Source organism: Eschrichtius robustus, chromosome 16, assembly GCF_028021215.1.
Source record: "Eschrichtius robustus isolate mEscRob2 chromosome 16, mEscRob2.pri, whole genome shotgun sequence".
Taxonomy (NCBI): Eukaryota; Metazoa; Chordata; class Mammalia; order Artiodactyla; family Eschrichtiidae; genus Eschrichtius; species Eschrichtius robustus.
In genome coordinates this window covers 92863535-92878358 of record NC_090839.1, presented here as the reverse complement: position 1 = coordinate 92878358, position 14824 = coordinate 92863535, and the positions used below count along the sequence as shown (strand labels likewise).

Here is a 14824-nt window from a genome sequence, read left to right as displayed (position 1 = left end):
ATCAGTTGACCGTATTTATGTGGGCCTATTTCTGGTCTCTCTGTTCTGTTCCATTGATCTATTTGCCAGTACCACACTGTCTTGATGACTGTGGCTTTATAGAAAGTCTTGAAGTTGGGTAGTGTCAGTGCTCCAACTTTGTTCTTCTCCTTCAATATTGTGTTGGTTTGTTAATATCCACACAATAATTTGCTGGGATTTTAATTGGGATTGCATTGAATCTACATAGAGATCAAGTTGGGAAAACTGACATCTTGATAATAGTGAGTCTTCCTGTCCATGAACATGAAATATCTCTCCATTTATTTAGTTCTTCTTTAATTTCATTCATCAGAGTTTTGTAAATTTTCTCATATAGATCTTCTATACATTTTGTTAGATTTATACCAAGGTATTTCATTTTGGAAGGTACTACTGTAAATGGTATTGTTTTAATTTCAGATTGCACTCATTCATGTCTGGTATATAGGAAAGTGATTGACTTTTTTTTTTTTTTAATTTATTTTTGGCTGTGTTGGGTCTTCATTGCTGTGCGTGGGCTTTCTCTAGTTGTGGCGAGTGGGGGCTACTCTTCGTTGCTGTGTGTGCGGGCTTCTCCTTGCAGTGGCTTCTCTTGTTGCGGAGCACAGGCTCTAGGCGTGCGGGCTTCAGTAGTTGTGGCATGCGGGCTCTAGAGCACAGGCTCAGTAGTTGTGGCACATGTGCTTAGTTGCTCCGTGGCATGTGGGATCTTCCCGCACCAGGGCTCGAACCCGTGTCCCCTGCATTGGCAGGTGGATTCTTAACCACTGTGCCACCGGGGAAGTCCAAGTGATTGACTTTTGTATGTTAACCTTGTATCCTGCAACCTTGCTATAATCACTTATTAGTTCCAGGAGTTTGTCAGTTCTTTCCAGTTTCTACATAAACGGTCATGTCATCTGTAAACAAAGACAGTTTTATTTCTTCCTTGCCAATGTGTATATTATCTTTCATTTCCTTTTCTTATCTTATCACATTAGCTAGGACATCCAGTTTGGTGTTGAAAAAGAGTGGTGAGAGGGGACATCCTTGCTTTGTTCCTGATTGTAGTGGGAAAGTTTCAAGTTTCTTACCCTAAGTATCATGTTAACTGTAGGTTTTTTCATAGGTATTCATTATTGAGGAAGTTACCCTCTATTCCTAGTTTACTGAATGTTTTTACTCATGAGTGGGTGTTAGACTTTGTCAAAATGCTTTTCTGCATCTATTGATATGATCATGTGATGCCTCTTTTGGCTTGTTGATGTGATGGATTACGTTAATTGATTTTTGAAATGTTGAACCAGCCTTGCATACCTGGGATAAATCTCACTTGGTCTTGGTGTATGATGCTTTTTATACATTGTTGGATTTGATTTGCTAATGTTTTGTTGAGGATTTTTGCATCTATGTTCGTGAGAAATATTGGTCTGTAGTTTTCTTTTCCTGTAGTATCTTTTTCTGAGTTTGTATCGGGGTAATGCTGGTCTCATAGGATGAGTTAGGACGTGTTCCCTGTGCTTCTATCTTCTGGAAGAGATTGCAGAGAATTGGTATCAGTTCTTCCTTAAACGTTTGGTAGAATTCGCCACTGAACTCATCTGGTTCACCTACTGGGGCTGGTGCTTTCTGTTTGGGAAGGTTATTAATTATTGATTCAATTTCTTGGATTTAATTTGCTCTTTTTTCTAGTTTCCTAAGGTGGTGATTTAGATTATTGATTTTAGATCTTTTTTTTTAATGTGTGCATTCAATGGTATAAGTTTCCCTGTAAGCACTGCTTTTCACTGCATCCCACAAATTTTGATAAGTTGTGTTTTCATTTTCATTTAGTTCAAAATATTTTTTAATTTTTCTTGAGATTTCTTCTTTGACCATTGTGGTATTTACAAATGTGTTGTTTAATCTCCAGATATTTGGGAATTTTCCAGTTATCTCTTTGTTACTGATTTCCAGTTCAATGCCATTGTTGTCTGAGAGCAGAGATTGTATGATTTCTGTCCTTTTATATTTGTGAAGGTGTGTTTTATGGCCCTGAATGTGGTCTATTTTAGTGAATGTTCCTTGGGAGCTTGAGAAGAATGTATACTCTGCTATTGTTGGATGAGATAGTCTATAGATATTTGATTGATGGATGGTGCTCTTGGGTTCCGCTTGGGTGTACTTACCGATTTCCTGCCTGCTGGATCTGTCCGTTTCTGAGAGAGGGGCATGGGAGTCTCCAGCCACAATAGTGGATTAATCTGTTTCTCCTCGCAGCTATCGGTTTTGCCTCACGTTGTTTGTTACTGGGCTCATACGTGATAAGGATCGTTATGTCTTCTTGAGAACTGACCCCTTAATCATTATGCAATGCCCTCCTAACCCCCGATCACGTCCCTTGCTCTGCACTCTGCTCTGTTTATGGCTGTTGTAACTTTAATATGAAGCTAAGCTTGGCTTAGTATTTATTCCTGGCATCATAAAGGTGTTTTCCTGTTTTGCAGAGGCCCTCAAAGCAGGCAGTGTCCTCTTCCCTGACCTCCTGGTGAGAGAGATGGAGGCCGTCCTCCATAAGCATCGTTCACCCACCCACTGCGAGCAGCTGCTACAGCACCTGCAGGCCCTGCCACCCGCCCCGTGACCAGAGTCCTGGGAGCAGAGCCTCAGCACAGCAGCTGGAGGGGGAGCGAACACCCAGGCCTCGGCCTCACCTGCACTGGGACGCGTGGCCTTTAAATCTCGTCACAGGGCACCTTTCTGTCGACAGCCGAGGACCCCCACAAGCAGGCCTTTAACAGCAAGAAGAATGTATTCTCTCAGCACCACGGCCAGTGCTCTCCTGGGACAATTCTTCACACCCAGCAGTTTTTGAAATAAATGACTTTCACTGAGTGGCTTCTGTACTTTATGGCTAACTCATGCAATTCACTGAGAGGTCTGCCAGAAACCGACAGCCAACTTCAAATTCAATGTCAGCTTCTCATACCAAATCAGCACATTCTTTTTTTTAGTCTACGTGCACTGCTAGGTTCATGGCTCATTGGTTCTTTCTTGCTTAAATGCCCACCGAGAAGGTTCTTGAGTATTTAAAAAGAAAAAAGACAAAATGATTAAAAGAAATGTTCTTTCTCCTGAAACTTAATATCTCTCAGTGAAAGACTGAAAAGAATTTGAAATCTTAAGAACTATTATCAGTGAAATCTTTCCCATTTAAAATACACTGGAATTTAAAATGTTATGTGGATATATTTGGTCACAGTATTTTTTCTTGCCTGTTTAGAGGTCAGACGTTTTCTGTCAGCGCTCAGTGGGTGTTCTGTAGGAGCAGTTCCACGTGTAGATGTATTTCTACTGTATCTGTGGGAAGGAAGGTGATCTCCGCGTCTTACTCTTCCGCCATCTTCTCTCCTCCCCCCCCACAGTATTTTTTCTTAGGTCAGTAATTCTGACAGTTGAAAATAGGATGTTTAATCAGATATAATTTTGGTTGCTCTCTTGTAAGTAGCAGTACAGTAAAGTTGTATTATATTTTCCTGCACTTTCTATCCCCAAGTGCCTAAAAGATTTCATTTTAAGTGAGTTTTATTTCCATAAGCCAAGTATTTATGTTAACACAAGGGGAAAAAAATGCTGTGTTTTTTCCAAAAATCAAATACTAACATTTATGCTTTGGTGTTTGAAAATATAACTTAAAATATTTATTATAACTGTTCTGTATGCCTGTCTTTGTGTATTTTGATAATTGAAATTGAGACTCATTTTTTTCCTTAGATCTAACCTCACAGTGATCGCAGCCTCGAGAATCCTGGGCCTTTGGACTGAGGGGTCCCCGCTGCTCATTGTAGTGCCCTGTCTGGACACCGGGTGGCAGGAGCTCCAAACAAGTTAAGACAAGGGTGTCAGCAAGGCTTCCAAGGGCTCACCCTCCGGGTGGGGGTCGGACCTGGAGAAGGGCTGAGAACTGAACCTGCAGCACAGACCTGGGTCACTGCACCCCCAGCCCCATGGTGACGCAACTCCTGACCTCAGTGACCCTTCCGAGTCTCTGAAGCCAGTTTCTCTCCAAACCCCATGTCTGTAGTTGACGACTACAAGGATGGAGGATGCCCTCAGGTGTGGTCTTCCCCCAGCTTCCTGATTGCCCTCTGCCCTCTGTGTCCTCTGCATGTCCTTCCTCAGCACCATCTGGAGCCTGTTAGAGATGCGTATTATCAGGCCTTGGCCCAGACCTACTGAATCAGAGACGATGGGCTGGGGCCCAGCAGCTGGCCCTCCGGGGGATTCCGATGTCCCTAAAGTATGGGGACCCCTGCCTTGAGAACCATGCATTTTCACATCCAGCAAGAAGCCCCATCTTCTACCTTTGGTCAGACGTTCAGTGTCACGGCTGAGAGGACACCACGTGCTCGACCCCTCACCTCCCACAAGGCAGGCGGGTTGGGTGCCCCCCCCTCCCCCCAGCTGCTGTCCAGCCCAGCTGCCACGCGGCTGCCACGGAAGCATTAGCGGTGCGCTTTCGTTTCTGTGCATCATTAGGGGAACTATTCAGAGGCAGCGCTGCAGTGAGTCAGGACACCTGACACAATCTTAACAGCCTATGAGAGGTTATTTTTTTTGGCCGTGCCGCACGGCTTGTGGGATCTTAGTTCCCTGACGAGGGATCGAACCCGGGCCCATGGCAATGAAAGCGCCAAGTCTTAACCACTGGGCCGCCAGGGAATTCCCAAAAGAAGTTTAACTTATTGATTTGTTCTTTTATGGATTGTGCTTTTTGTGCTGTATCTAGGAAGAAATTTTTGCTGTATTCAGGAAATTTTTCATTTCCTGAATTTAAGAAGCTCAAAAAGTTATTTTCATAAAGATAATTTATCTATTTGCCTCTACCTATGCTGTGGTTCAAAAACAAGTTTTACTTCCTTTTAAAATCTCCTTTCCGTGACCTAAATGAAGGTACATCCTTCTAGGGCAGCGGTCCCCAACCTTTTTGGCACCAGGGACCGGTTTTGTGGAAGATGGTTTTTCCACGGAAGGGGGAGAGGGGATAGTTTCAGGATGATTCAAGCACACTACATTTATTGTGCACTTTATTTCTATTATCATTACATTGTAATATATAATGAAATCATTATAAAGCTCACCATAATGCAGAATCAGCGGGAGCCCTGAGCTTGTTTTCCACTTGCCACCCACTGATAGGAGTTTGATGAGTCCGCAAGCGACTGATTTATTACGTTCTCTGTGCAAACCTCTCTGCTGATGATCTGTATTTGCAGCTGCTCCCCAGCGCTAGCGTCACCGCCTCAGCTCCACCTCAGATCAGGCGTTAGATTCTCATACAGAGCGTGCAGCCTAGATCCCTCGCACGCGCGGTTCACAGTAGCGTTCGCGCTCCTATGAGAATCTAATGCTGCTGCTGGTCTGACAGGAGGCGGAGCTCACCCGCCACTCACCTCCTGCTGTGCGGCCCGGTTCCTAACAGGGAACCCTTGTTCCCTGGTTCCCTGGTTGGGGACCCTTGTTCTAGGGTGAGTTGCTTGGTTGAAGATGAAACACCTACCTTTTAGTAGCCAAAGAGAGCCCTATATGTGCCAGTATGGAATGACCTCTAAAATTGTAAAAAACAAGGAACACTACACTGTGTATGGAATGCAGCATATGTAAAAGGAGAGAAGGAGCTGCCTATTTGCTTTTATGTGCATAAGACATTTCTAGAAGGTTACAAAATAAACTGGTAAGAGTCGTGGCCTCTGGGAAGGGGACCTGTAGGGCTGAGAGACTGGAGTGGAAGTTGGGTCTATGCCTCTTGGTACCTTTGAATTTACTTTCTTGTGCATGTGTTCCATAGTCAAAAATACAACTCAGCTGAGACTAACTCAGAAATCAGAAACCCGACTGACTTGGGTGATGGTCTTGGCTCCTAAGTCAGCACACCTGTTTCTTCTGTGTAACCAGAGCCCTATTCCAGGGAAGGATGTTCAGGACGAAGCAAAAGGTTTACCAAAAAGTTGTCTCGTTGAGAAATGAAAATGCAAAGACTTGTACCCAAGTGTTCATAGCTGCTTTATTCCAGCCCCAAACTGGAAATCACCCAAATGTCCATCAACAATTATGAATGGATAAACTGTAGTATATCCATACAACAGAATACTATACTGCAATCAAAAGAAACTAAACACTGCAACATGGGTGGCTGTCACAGACATTAGGCTGGAATAAGCCAGATGTGAAGGAGTGCATCTTTTACTGGACTTCTAGAACAGGCAAAGCTATTCCATGGTTCTTTTTAACCACTGAACTAATGACGGATGTTTAGGGACCTGTTGTACTCTTTTCTCTACTTGTGTATGTGTGGATTTTGTGTGAACTTTTTCATAATTGAAAATACCAAAACTAAAAACAATCATTGGCTGAGTTTGGGAGGCCAAAGCTAAGACCAAGTGCGCTCAGAGGCTGCCTTCCCCAGGCAGGAGCAGGAAGCGTTGTGTCCCCTTACCAAGCAAAGGCTTGCCTCTCCACTACCGGCTGCTATCTCAGTAGGGAGGCAGCAGCCTCCATTACCCCTCAGCTTCTCTCCCTGGGGGTCTAAGCCTCCTTCCTGTGACTCTTCCCACAAGCAAGTGATGGCTTCAGGAGCTGGCTGGGACACAGGCCTGGAGCCTGTCCCAAAGGCAAAAGCACTTGCTCCGTCGTTCTTAGGTGCTTGTGCAGGGTTTTCTGAATGTTTTGGAAAAGTGTAATTTGAAGAGGCAAAGCAGTGCCCATTGTCAGCTGACAACACATGGTAACTGCAGACAGAAGAATCCATTTAGAAATCTAGGTGCTCTCTTCCTGGCCTAACTGATGGCACTTTTATCCTCTAGGACTTTACATTAGTTCCTTTACATTTCCATTCTTCAAAAAGGGAGTTGACAGTTTTGGCTAAGATTGAGAGTGAAGAGAAGTGGTGAAAATGGCAAAGGTAAAGGTGGGGACAACAATGGCCTTTTCTTTAATTTTTAAAAAATGTTTATTTATTTATTTGGCTGCGCCAGGTCTTGGCTGCAGCACGTGGATCCTCATTGCAGCACGCGAGCTCTTAGTTGCGGCATGTGGGCTCTTAGTTGTGGCATGTGGGATCTAGTTCCCTGACGGGATCGAACCTGGGCCCCCTGCATTGGGAGCACGGGGTCTTAGCCACTGGACCGCCAGGGAAGTCCCAACAATGGCCTTTTAAACTAACGTAGGGGGACTGGGTTTGGGACAGAACACTGGCCCGTTTCCAGTCTCTCAAGACAGGCATTTGAGTTGGGATTTTCGGCCTCAGGATCGATTATTTGGGGCTGCATGTCCAGGCAGGAGGTATTTTTTTCACAAAAGCATACACATCAGTCTTGCTGCTCGCCTGGCTACAGCTCTTTACCTGCTGAAAATGACCCTCCTGGAAAGACTTCACTTGCCCTGAGAAGTGGCCTTGGTTTTCATGGCAGGATGACAGCTTTAGCAACTAACACCTCTCATGGAAGTGCTTTAGCCTGTACCTCTAACCATTATTAACAAAATAAAATTAATGTTTCAGAAGCTACTGTTAACATTTCTCATACGACTTTAAAGCCTCAATGACATTTAATGGCAAAACTAAAATTAGGAATTTCAGTTTGGTGTACAAAATCCCTACAAGATAAAAACGTACCTTCTTCCATCGACAGATGAATGGATAAAGTAGATGTGGCACATATATACAGTGGAATATTACTCAGCCATAAAAAGGAATGAAATTGAGTTATTTGTAGAGAGGTGGATGGACCTACAGTCTGTCCTACAGAGTGAAGTAAGTCAGAAAGAGAAAAACAAATACCGTATGCTAACACATATCTACGGAATCTAAGAAAAAAAAAATGGCTCTGAAGGACCTAGCGGGAGGACAGGAATAAAGACGCAGACATAGAGAATGGACTTGAGGACACGGGGAGGGGGAACGGTAAGCTGGGACGAAGTGACAGAGTGGCATGGACATATATACACTACCGAATGTAAAACAGCTAGCTAGTGGGAAGCAGCCGCACAGCACAGGGAGATCGGCTCGGTGCTTTGTGACCACCTAGAGGGGTGGGAGGGAGACGCAAGAGGGAGGGGATATGGGGATATATGTATACGTATAACTGATTCACTTTGTTATACGGCAGGAACTAACACACCATTGTAAAGCAGTTATACTCCAATAAACATGCTAAAAAAAATGTATCTTCTAACAGTTCAGCGACGGGATTTCTCCCACCGACTCCGGCCCGAGGCTCAGAAGCCCCGGCGGCCTGGCCTCCTGCCGCAGGGCACGCGGCGCTGGTGACGCCCGCTCGGGTGCAGCTGACGGAGCTGACGGCCCCGGTCCCGCCGTCGCCGCCCCCCGCCGCCCCCCACAGGCGCGCAGCCACCCCTCCCGCCTGCAGCTCCGCGGCCGGCCTCCTTGCGCGCCTCCGGCAGGTGCGCGCCGCCCTCGCCTGAAGAGAAAGTACCCCCATCCCCGCGGCCGCTGACGGGCCCTGCATCCATCGCCGGCAGGGGGCCCCGCTCCTCCCGCCCCGCGTCCTAACGGCCTCCACGTCTCCGCCGGGCCCGGCCGCACCCAAGATCGCCGCGGAGCCGCGACTCACGGACGCCCCGGGCCCAGCCAGCCGTCCTTGCAGCCGACCTTGCGGCGAGGGCGCGGCCGCGTAATCCGGCCTCGGCCAATCCGGGGCGCCGGCGCGGCCGCGGGCCGGACGTGCGCAGAAGCGCCCGCGGCCTTGTGTTCTGGCGGCGGCGGCGGCGGCGGCGGCGGCGGCGGCCCCGATTGGCCGAGTCTGGGTCACGTGCCCCCCGCCGAGTTTTCCCTCCCCGTGCAGCCCCGCCGGAGCGCGGCAGGTTCCCGAGCGGCCCGCAGGCGTTGCGGCTCCTCAGTGGCTGGGGGTCCAGGCGGGGCGCGCCGCTGTGGCGGTTGTTATTTTGATGAGAAATGGAGCCAGAACCCTCGTCAAATTGCACCTGCGGTCCTACCACGTCTTTTCAGTTGAGTCCCCGAAACCTGTTCAGCTTAAGCCAGTTTGAGCAGCACGTTCTCTTACTTGCAAGATTAAACGTCAGAGTTGAAACACAAATAGAGATAAATACTGATCAGAACGACCTGGAAAAAAAATGAATTTTTCATGTCCTAAGCTTGTGACTTAGTAAGAAAGTCTTCGAGCCGGTAGGGATTGGACTCCCATTCCTCCAGTTGGGGCTCCCCTCCCAGTGTCCTCCGGCCCCCAGAGATTTGGAAGGGGACCAGGGGCCGGTGAGTGGGGGCTCGGGATACTGACAGACCGTAGCTTTCGCGGCTGGCAGTTAGCCCACCCTCTTCCGATGACGTTCTGAGCACAAGCTCTACACCCCAAACACAGCTGGGGAATACTGACGGGGGGCAGCGGGGCGCGGTCCACCAAGAGCCCACCCCACCTGCTGTTAGCACCACCCTTCCTGAAGGGAAGAACAGGGAGCCGGGGAGAACCTGTCTCCGGGTCCAGGGGCGGGAGAAGGAGAGGGCAGGGGTGCCCTTCCTTCTCACCACACCCGCTCCCTTTCTTCGTACCTGGGGTAGAGAGCGCTGCAAGTCAAGCAACACCTATACATGGGCTTAAGTGGCTGATTCCAGGGCTAGGGCAGGGAAAGTCCAAGATGAGCCTGGCGTGTCCTGCATTGCCAGAAAGTAAGGAAGTGCTCCAAAAAGGATGGGGACTCAGCAGCCAACCTGAAGGAGCTCCTAGTGGCCAAAGCTGGAACTATATGAGTGGCAAAATTAATAATAATGCTATTTGCTTATGAGTTACAGAATAATGTAAATATCCACGAGTCCATAGTGATATAAAGAAAGAATAAATAGGGAATTCCCTGGCGCTCCAGGGTTAGCGCTCACTGCCAAGGGCCTGGGTTCAATCCCTGGTCGGGGAACTAAGATCCCACAAGCCTCGCGGTGCGGCCAAAAGAAAAAAAAAAAAAAAAAGAATAAATAAGTGGGGGAGGAAGGACAGCCCTTCCTTACAAAAGTATTCCAATAGATGTAGTAGGAATGAGAGAGATAGAAAATCAGCATTAGGCAAACACACCACAGTAATAATTGTCCCAGGCAAGATCTACTGATGGATTCTAAGATTAGTGGGCAAAACTTTTGAGACAGATGATTGCTTCAAATATCTCCCCCAAGATAATTTTTTAATTAATTTATTTATTTATTTTTGGCTGCGTTGGGTCTTCGTTACCACGTGCGGGCTTTCTCTAGTTGCGGTGAGCGGGGGCTACTCTTGGTTGCGGTGCGCGGGCTTCTCACTGTTGTGGCTTCTCTTGTGACAGAGCATGGGCTCTAGGCGCGCGGGCTTCAGTAGTTGTGGCACGTGGGCTCAGTAGTTGTGGCTCCCGGTTCTAGAGCGCAGGCTCAGTAGTTGTGGTGCACGGGCTTAGTTGCTCCGCGGCATGTGGGATCTTCCTGGACCAGGGCTCAAACCCTTGTCCCCGGTACTGGCAGGCGGATTCTTAACCACTGCACCACCAGGGAAGCCCCAAGATATTTTTTAATTACAAAGGGATTAATAGTAACTTCACAGTGGAGAGACTTGACCAAAACACCTTAACCGAGCGATGAAGGTATAGGGACTTCCCAGGTGGTCCAGCAGTTAAGACTCCATGCTCCCAATGCAGGGGGCCCGGGTTTGACCCCTGGTCAGGGCACTAGATCCCACATACCGCAGCGAAGATACTGCATGCTGCAACCAAGACCCAGAGCAGCCAAATAAATGGATAAAAAAAATTTTTAAGTATTCTTAGTTACCTTAATAAAAAAATAAATAATTTTTTTAAAGTGTTTAAGGTATAAGACATAACAATGTTAACACTGGGGGAAATGAGGCAAAGAGTACATGGGAAGTCTGTATACTATTTTTGCAAAGTACAAGTGGACAAGGGTGAATTTACCACTCTCTTGGACCGGGTGAGCAAGGGACCTTCAGCATCAGGGCTGACCCTTGTGGCTCAGGAAGGCGCGAGCTGGTGAGATGCTGGGATGAATGTGGTTCTGTGGAATCTCAGCCGCCCAACCTGTCTCTACTGGCTTGGCAGGTACCAATGCCCTGAGCAGGGACAAACTTGGCAAGTTGGAGAACAGCAAGGAGACAAGTCAGGGAGCTTACGAATGATCGAGAGGAAGACGGGAGGAGGCAAGATTGGACAGACGGCAAGAGTCAGACGTCAGGACCACATCAGGTGAGGGTAGAGAACATATTCTCACTTACCCCTTCACGTCTCCTCCCACCTCCGTTTATTATAATTCTATTATTCTTGTAGGTTTTCCTCGAGTACCTGTGTGGCGTTAAACAATATACAATCCTTAAATCTCTATATCTTGTCCTGCCAGCTTTGGACGGTATCGCTATCCTTTCCCCCAATGGAAGACAGGAGTCCTGTCCTTTCCTCTGCCCTTCCGCCTTCCACCCACCTCCCAACTCCCATCACCCAGACTTTTACTTGTACGTTGTCAAGATTGCTCTTTACGGTTAGAACAGATTGAAAATGCTTTTTCATGCTTTGCTTGTGGATCGTAGAAGCCCCCACAGCCTGCCTTTTTCCCTGCAGTTGTCTGTCTCAGAGCCCCTGGCCTCTTTGCTGTCAGGCCCGCTGCCCGGCCGTCACTGCGGACATCACCCATGGCCCACTGGTCCCGTGCTTTTCCTGTTCTTGGTTTCTGGCTTCGTATGCTGAAGTACATTATAAGCACATCCTCAGAAACGGATGTCTTTGCATATCTAAAAAGGCCTTTAATTTGCGTTCATAACTTGGCATCGGTTTCTAGATTCCAAATTTTTCCTCAGGATTTTGAAGGCACAGCTCTATCATTATCTTGCAGTTGACAGTTTGATGGTCATTCCTTGGAGGAGTCACTGGAATTTTATCTCCAGATGCTTTTAAGATGTCTCTTTATCCCTAATACTCTGAAATTTCACAAGAACAAGTCTAGATGGGGATTTTTTTTTTTTCCATTCACCCTGATCTGTGCTCGAGGGGCCCTTTCATTTTCTACAATTTTTTGTTTGTTTTGTTTCTTTGTTTTTAAGAACTTTCTCTCTGTTTTCTCTATTCTCTAATTCTGGAACTTCTGTGTACATGAAGTTGAACATCCTGGACCATCCTCCACAGCTCCATCATTTCTCACCTATTTTCTTCTCCTCTTCCTCCTCTTTTTCTTTTTGGGTTGTTTCTTCTATGTCCTAAGATAATTATTTGGCTTTATTTTCTAAGTATTCTATTGACCTTTTTATTTTCACCATTTACTTTTTAAGTCTCTGGGTTTCGTTGATGTTGTTTTTGGCTGCGTTGGGTCTTTGTTGCTGTGCGCGGGCTTTCTCTAGTTGCGGCGAGATGGGGCTACCCTTCGTTGTGGTGCGTGGGCTTAGTTGCTCCGCGGCACATGGGATCTTCCCGGACCAGGGATCCACCCCGTGTCCCCTGCATTGGCAGGCAGATTCTGATCCACTGCACCACCAAGGGAAGTCCCAAGTCTCTTTTTCTTTAAGTGAATTTTATTCAGATTTAATTTACATACAATGAAATGGTCCCATTTTAAGTGTATATTTTGATGAGTTTTGACAAATATATACAGTTATGTAATTACCATCACAATCAAGATATAGAATATTTCCATTACCCCCAAAACTTTTTTTGGTCCCCTTCCCTGTCAAACCCCACTCCACAGCCAGGCCCTGGGCAGCCACTGATCTGCTTTCTGACATTACAGATGACAATGTCATTTCTATATTGTCATGCTCAACACACTGTTGTTGAGACTTATCCACACTTTTGCATGTATCAGTTATTCGTTCCATTTTTATTGCTGAGTCGTATTCCGTTGTATCACAATTTTTTACCTGTTCATCAGTTGAGGGACGTTTGGGTGCTTCCAGTTCGGTTTTGAATAATGCTGCTAGAAACGTTCGTGTACAAGTCTCTGCATGGACATACATCTTCATTTTGCCTGGGCGAATGCCGAGGGGTGGAATCGCTGGATGGCATAAAAAGTGTAGGCTTAACTATATTATAAACTGCTGATCTGTTTTCCAGGGTAGTTGTAACATTTGACGGTCCCACCAGAAATGTATGAGAATTCCATTCACCCTGAATGGAACTGAATCTTTCCCATCACTCGATGTGGTCAGATCTTACTTGGTTATTCCAGCTAACTCAGTTTCCTTGACAGGCCTCTCCTCTAAATAGAAAGGTTGACGGGAGTGTCCTGTCCAAGGGTAAGGGTTACCAGGTGCCGGACCGACGGAGGAATTCCTTGGGGAGCCCCGCCCCACTCTAAAAGCACCAAGCAGTTTGCTTGATTTGTTTGGAGAAGAGAAATCTGGCTTCTGGACCAGGGAGCCAGGCCAGCTGCCAGTTGCTCTGTGGCCTGCATTTGGGAGGGAACAGTTGTTCCGCCCAGAGCTCTGGTTAATCCCCGGTGCCAGCCCCACCCCGAAGCTGAGCCTCCGAGACCAGGACAGACAAGCCCCCGCCTCTGCCCAGGCCACCCCAGCCCCCTCCCCACCCCCGTGCCTATTCTGGAGTGCTGCTCCCTCGGCCACTCTTCTAACTGCTTTTCTCCTTGCCCAGATTTGCTGAATGCTGTCATCTACTGGCGCCTCCCGTCCCCACCCACCTCCTTTCTGTGCTTCTCCACTAATCCTTTCAAGGAAGCCTTAGGTGAGAAGAGGAGAAACTGCCTGTGCTCAGTTCTTCTCTGCACTGAGAGCTTGACTTCTGTCTGTGGGCGGAGAAGAATGTCCACGGGCATCCTAGGTGGAGAAGCAGACTGCAAAGCGGCATATACAGGGTGCACTTCTATAAAAATGTACGCATATGTACACAGAAAGTGACAGAACAGACATAAAAATGTTTACAGAAGTTACCTCTGGGTGATGGGATCAAAGTGATCTATGGGTTTTAAAAAAATTTTTAAATACTTTCTTATGTTTTCTAAACTGTGGTTATGAGTGTGGCAGTTTGCATAGTGGCTAAAGCCTCAGGCTGTGGGGTTGCACAGATCTGGATATGGATTTTCAAATGGAGGGGGATGAAGGCACAGGTGGGGACTGACCTCGAGTCCCTGATGTGACAGGAAAGTTCTTGTAAACCAGCCACAACTTTTTTGTCTCTCCAAAGCCACAGATGGTCAGTAGCCGCTGCAGGAGCTTGGGGATGCATTGTCCCTTCATGCCCTGTGGAGCTGAGTAAAGTGACATTTCCGCATTCTGAGATTGGAACTAAGATTTTGCTAAGAGATGTGTCTCCTGCCCTGACAGAGTAGAGCTGACCCTTCAGATCTCACCCCAATGAGACCCATGCGATCCCGGCAACAAAACACTGTTCTTCCAGCTCTTAGCTGCTTTGATTGGAAGAAAGGAGTTTCAAATCGTCTTCTTGATGTCTGTGAAGAGTTTAATGAGACTCCAGAATACATAAAACAAAGATTGTCATTATCTTGTCCACAAACTCAACTGTGCTCATCTGTCTGCGTGTTTGGTGCCAGTGCAAAGGTAAATTCTGGCAAACTCCGTCAGCCAGTGATCTTTTTTTTTTTTTTTTTAATTTATTTTTTATTATTTTATTTTTGGCTGCATTGGGTCTTTGTTGCTGCGCACAGGCTTTCTCTACTTGCGGCAAGCGGGGACTACTCTTCGTTGCGGTGCGCGGACTTCTCATTGCGGTGGCTTCTCTTGTTGCAGAGTACTGGGCTCTAGGCACGTGGGCTTCAGTAGTTGTGGCGCACGGGCTTCAGTAGTTGTGGCTCGCGGGCTCTAGAGCGCAGGCTCAGTAGTTGTGG

The 14824-nt window shown here is 47.1% G+C and overlaps 1 protein-coding gene across 1 annotated transcript in view; it reads left to right on the top strand.

Annotated features, from left to right (window-relative positions):
- Nucleotides 1–2873, top strand: part of DNAAF5 (dynein axonemal assembly factor 5) — a 34436-nt gene extending 31563 nt beyond the window's left edge. Inside the window, exon 13 of the mRNA XM_068524163.1 lies at nt 2487–2873. Coding sequence (XP_068380264.1) covers nt 2487–2623 — 137 coding nt within the window. The 3' untranslated portion in view covers nt 2624–2873. The remainder of the gene's footprint in view (nt 1–2486) is intronic.
- The last annotated feature ends 11951 nt before the right edge of the window (nt 2874–14824 follow it).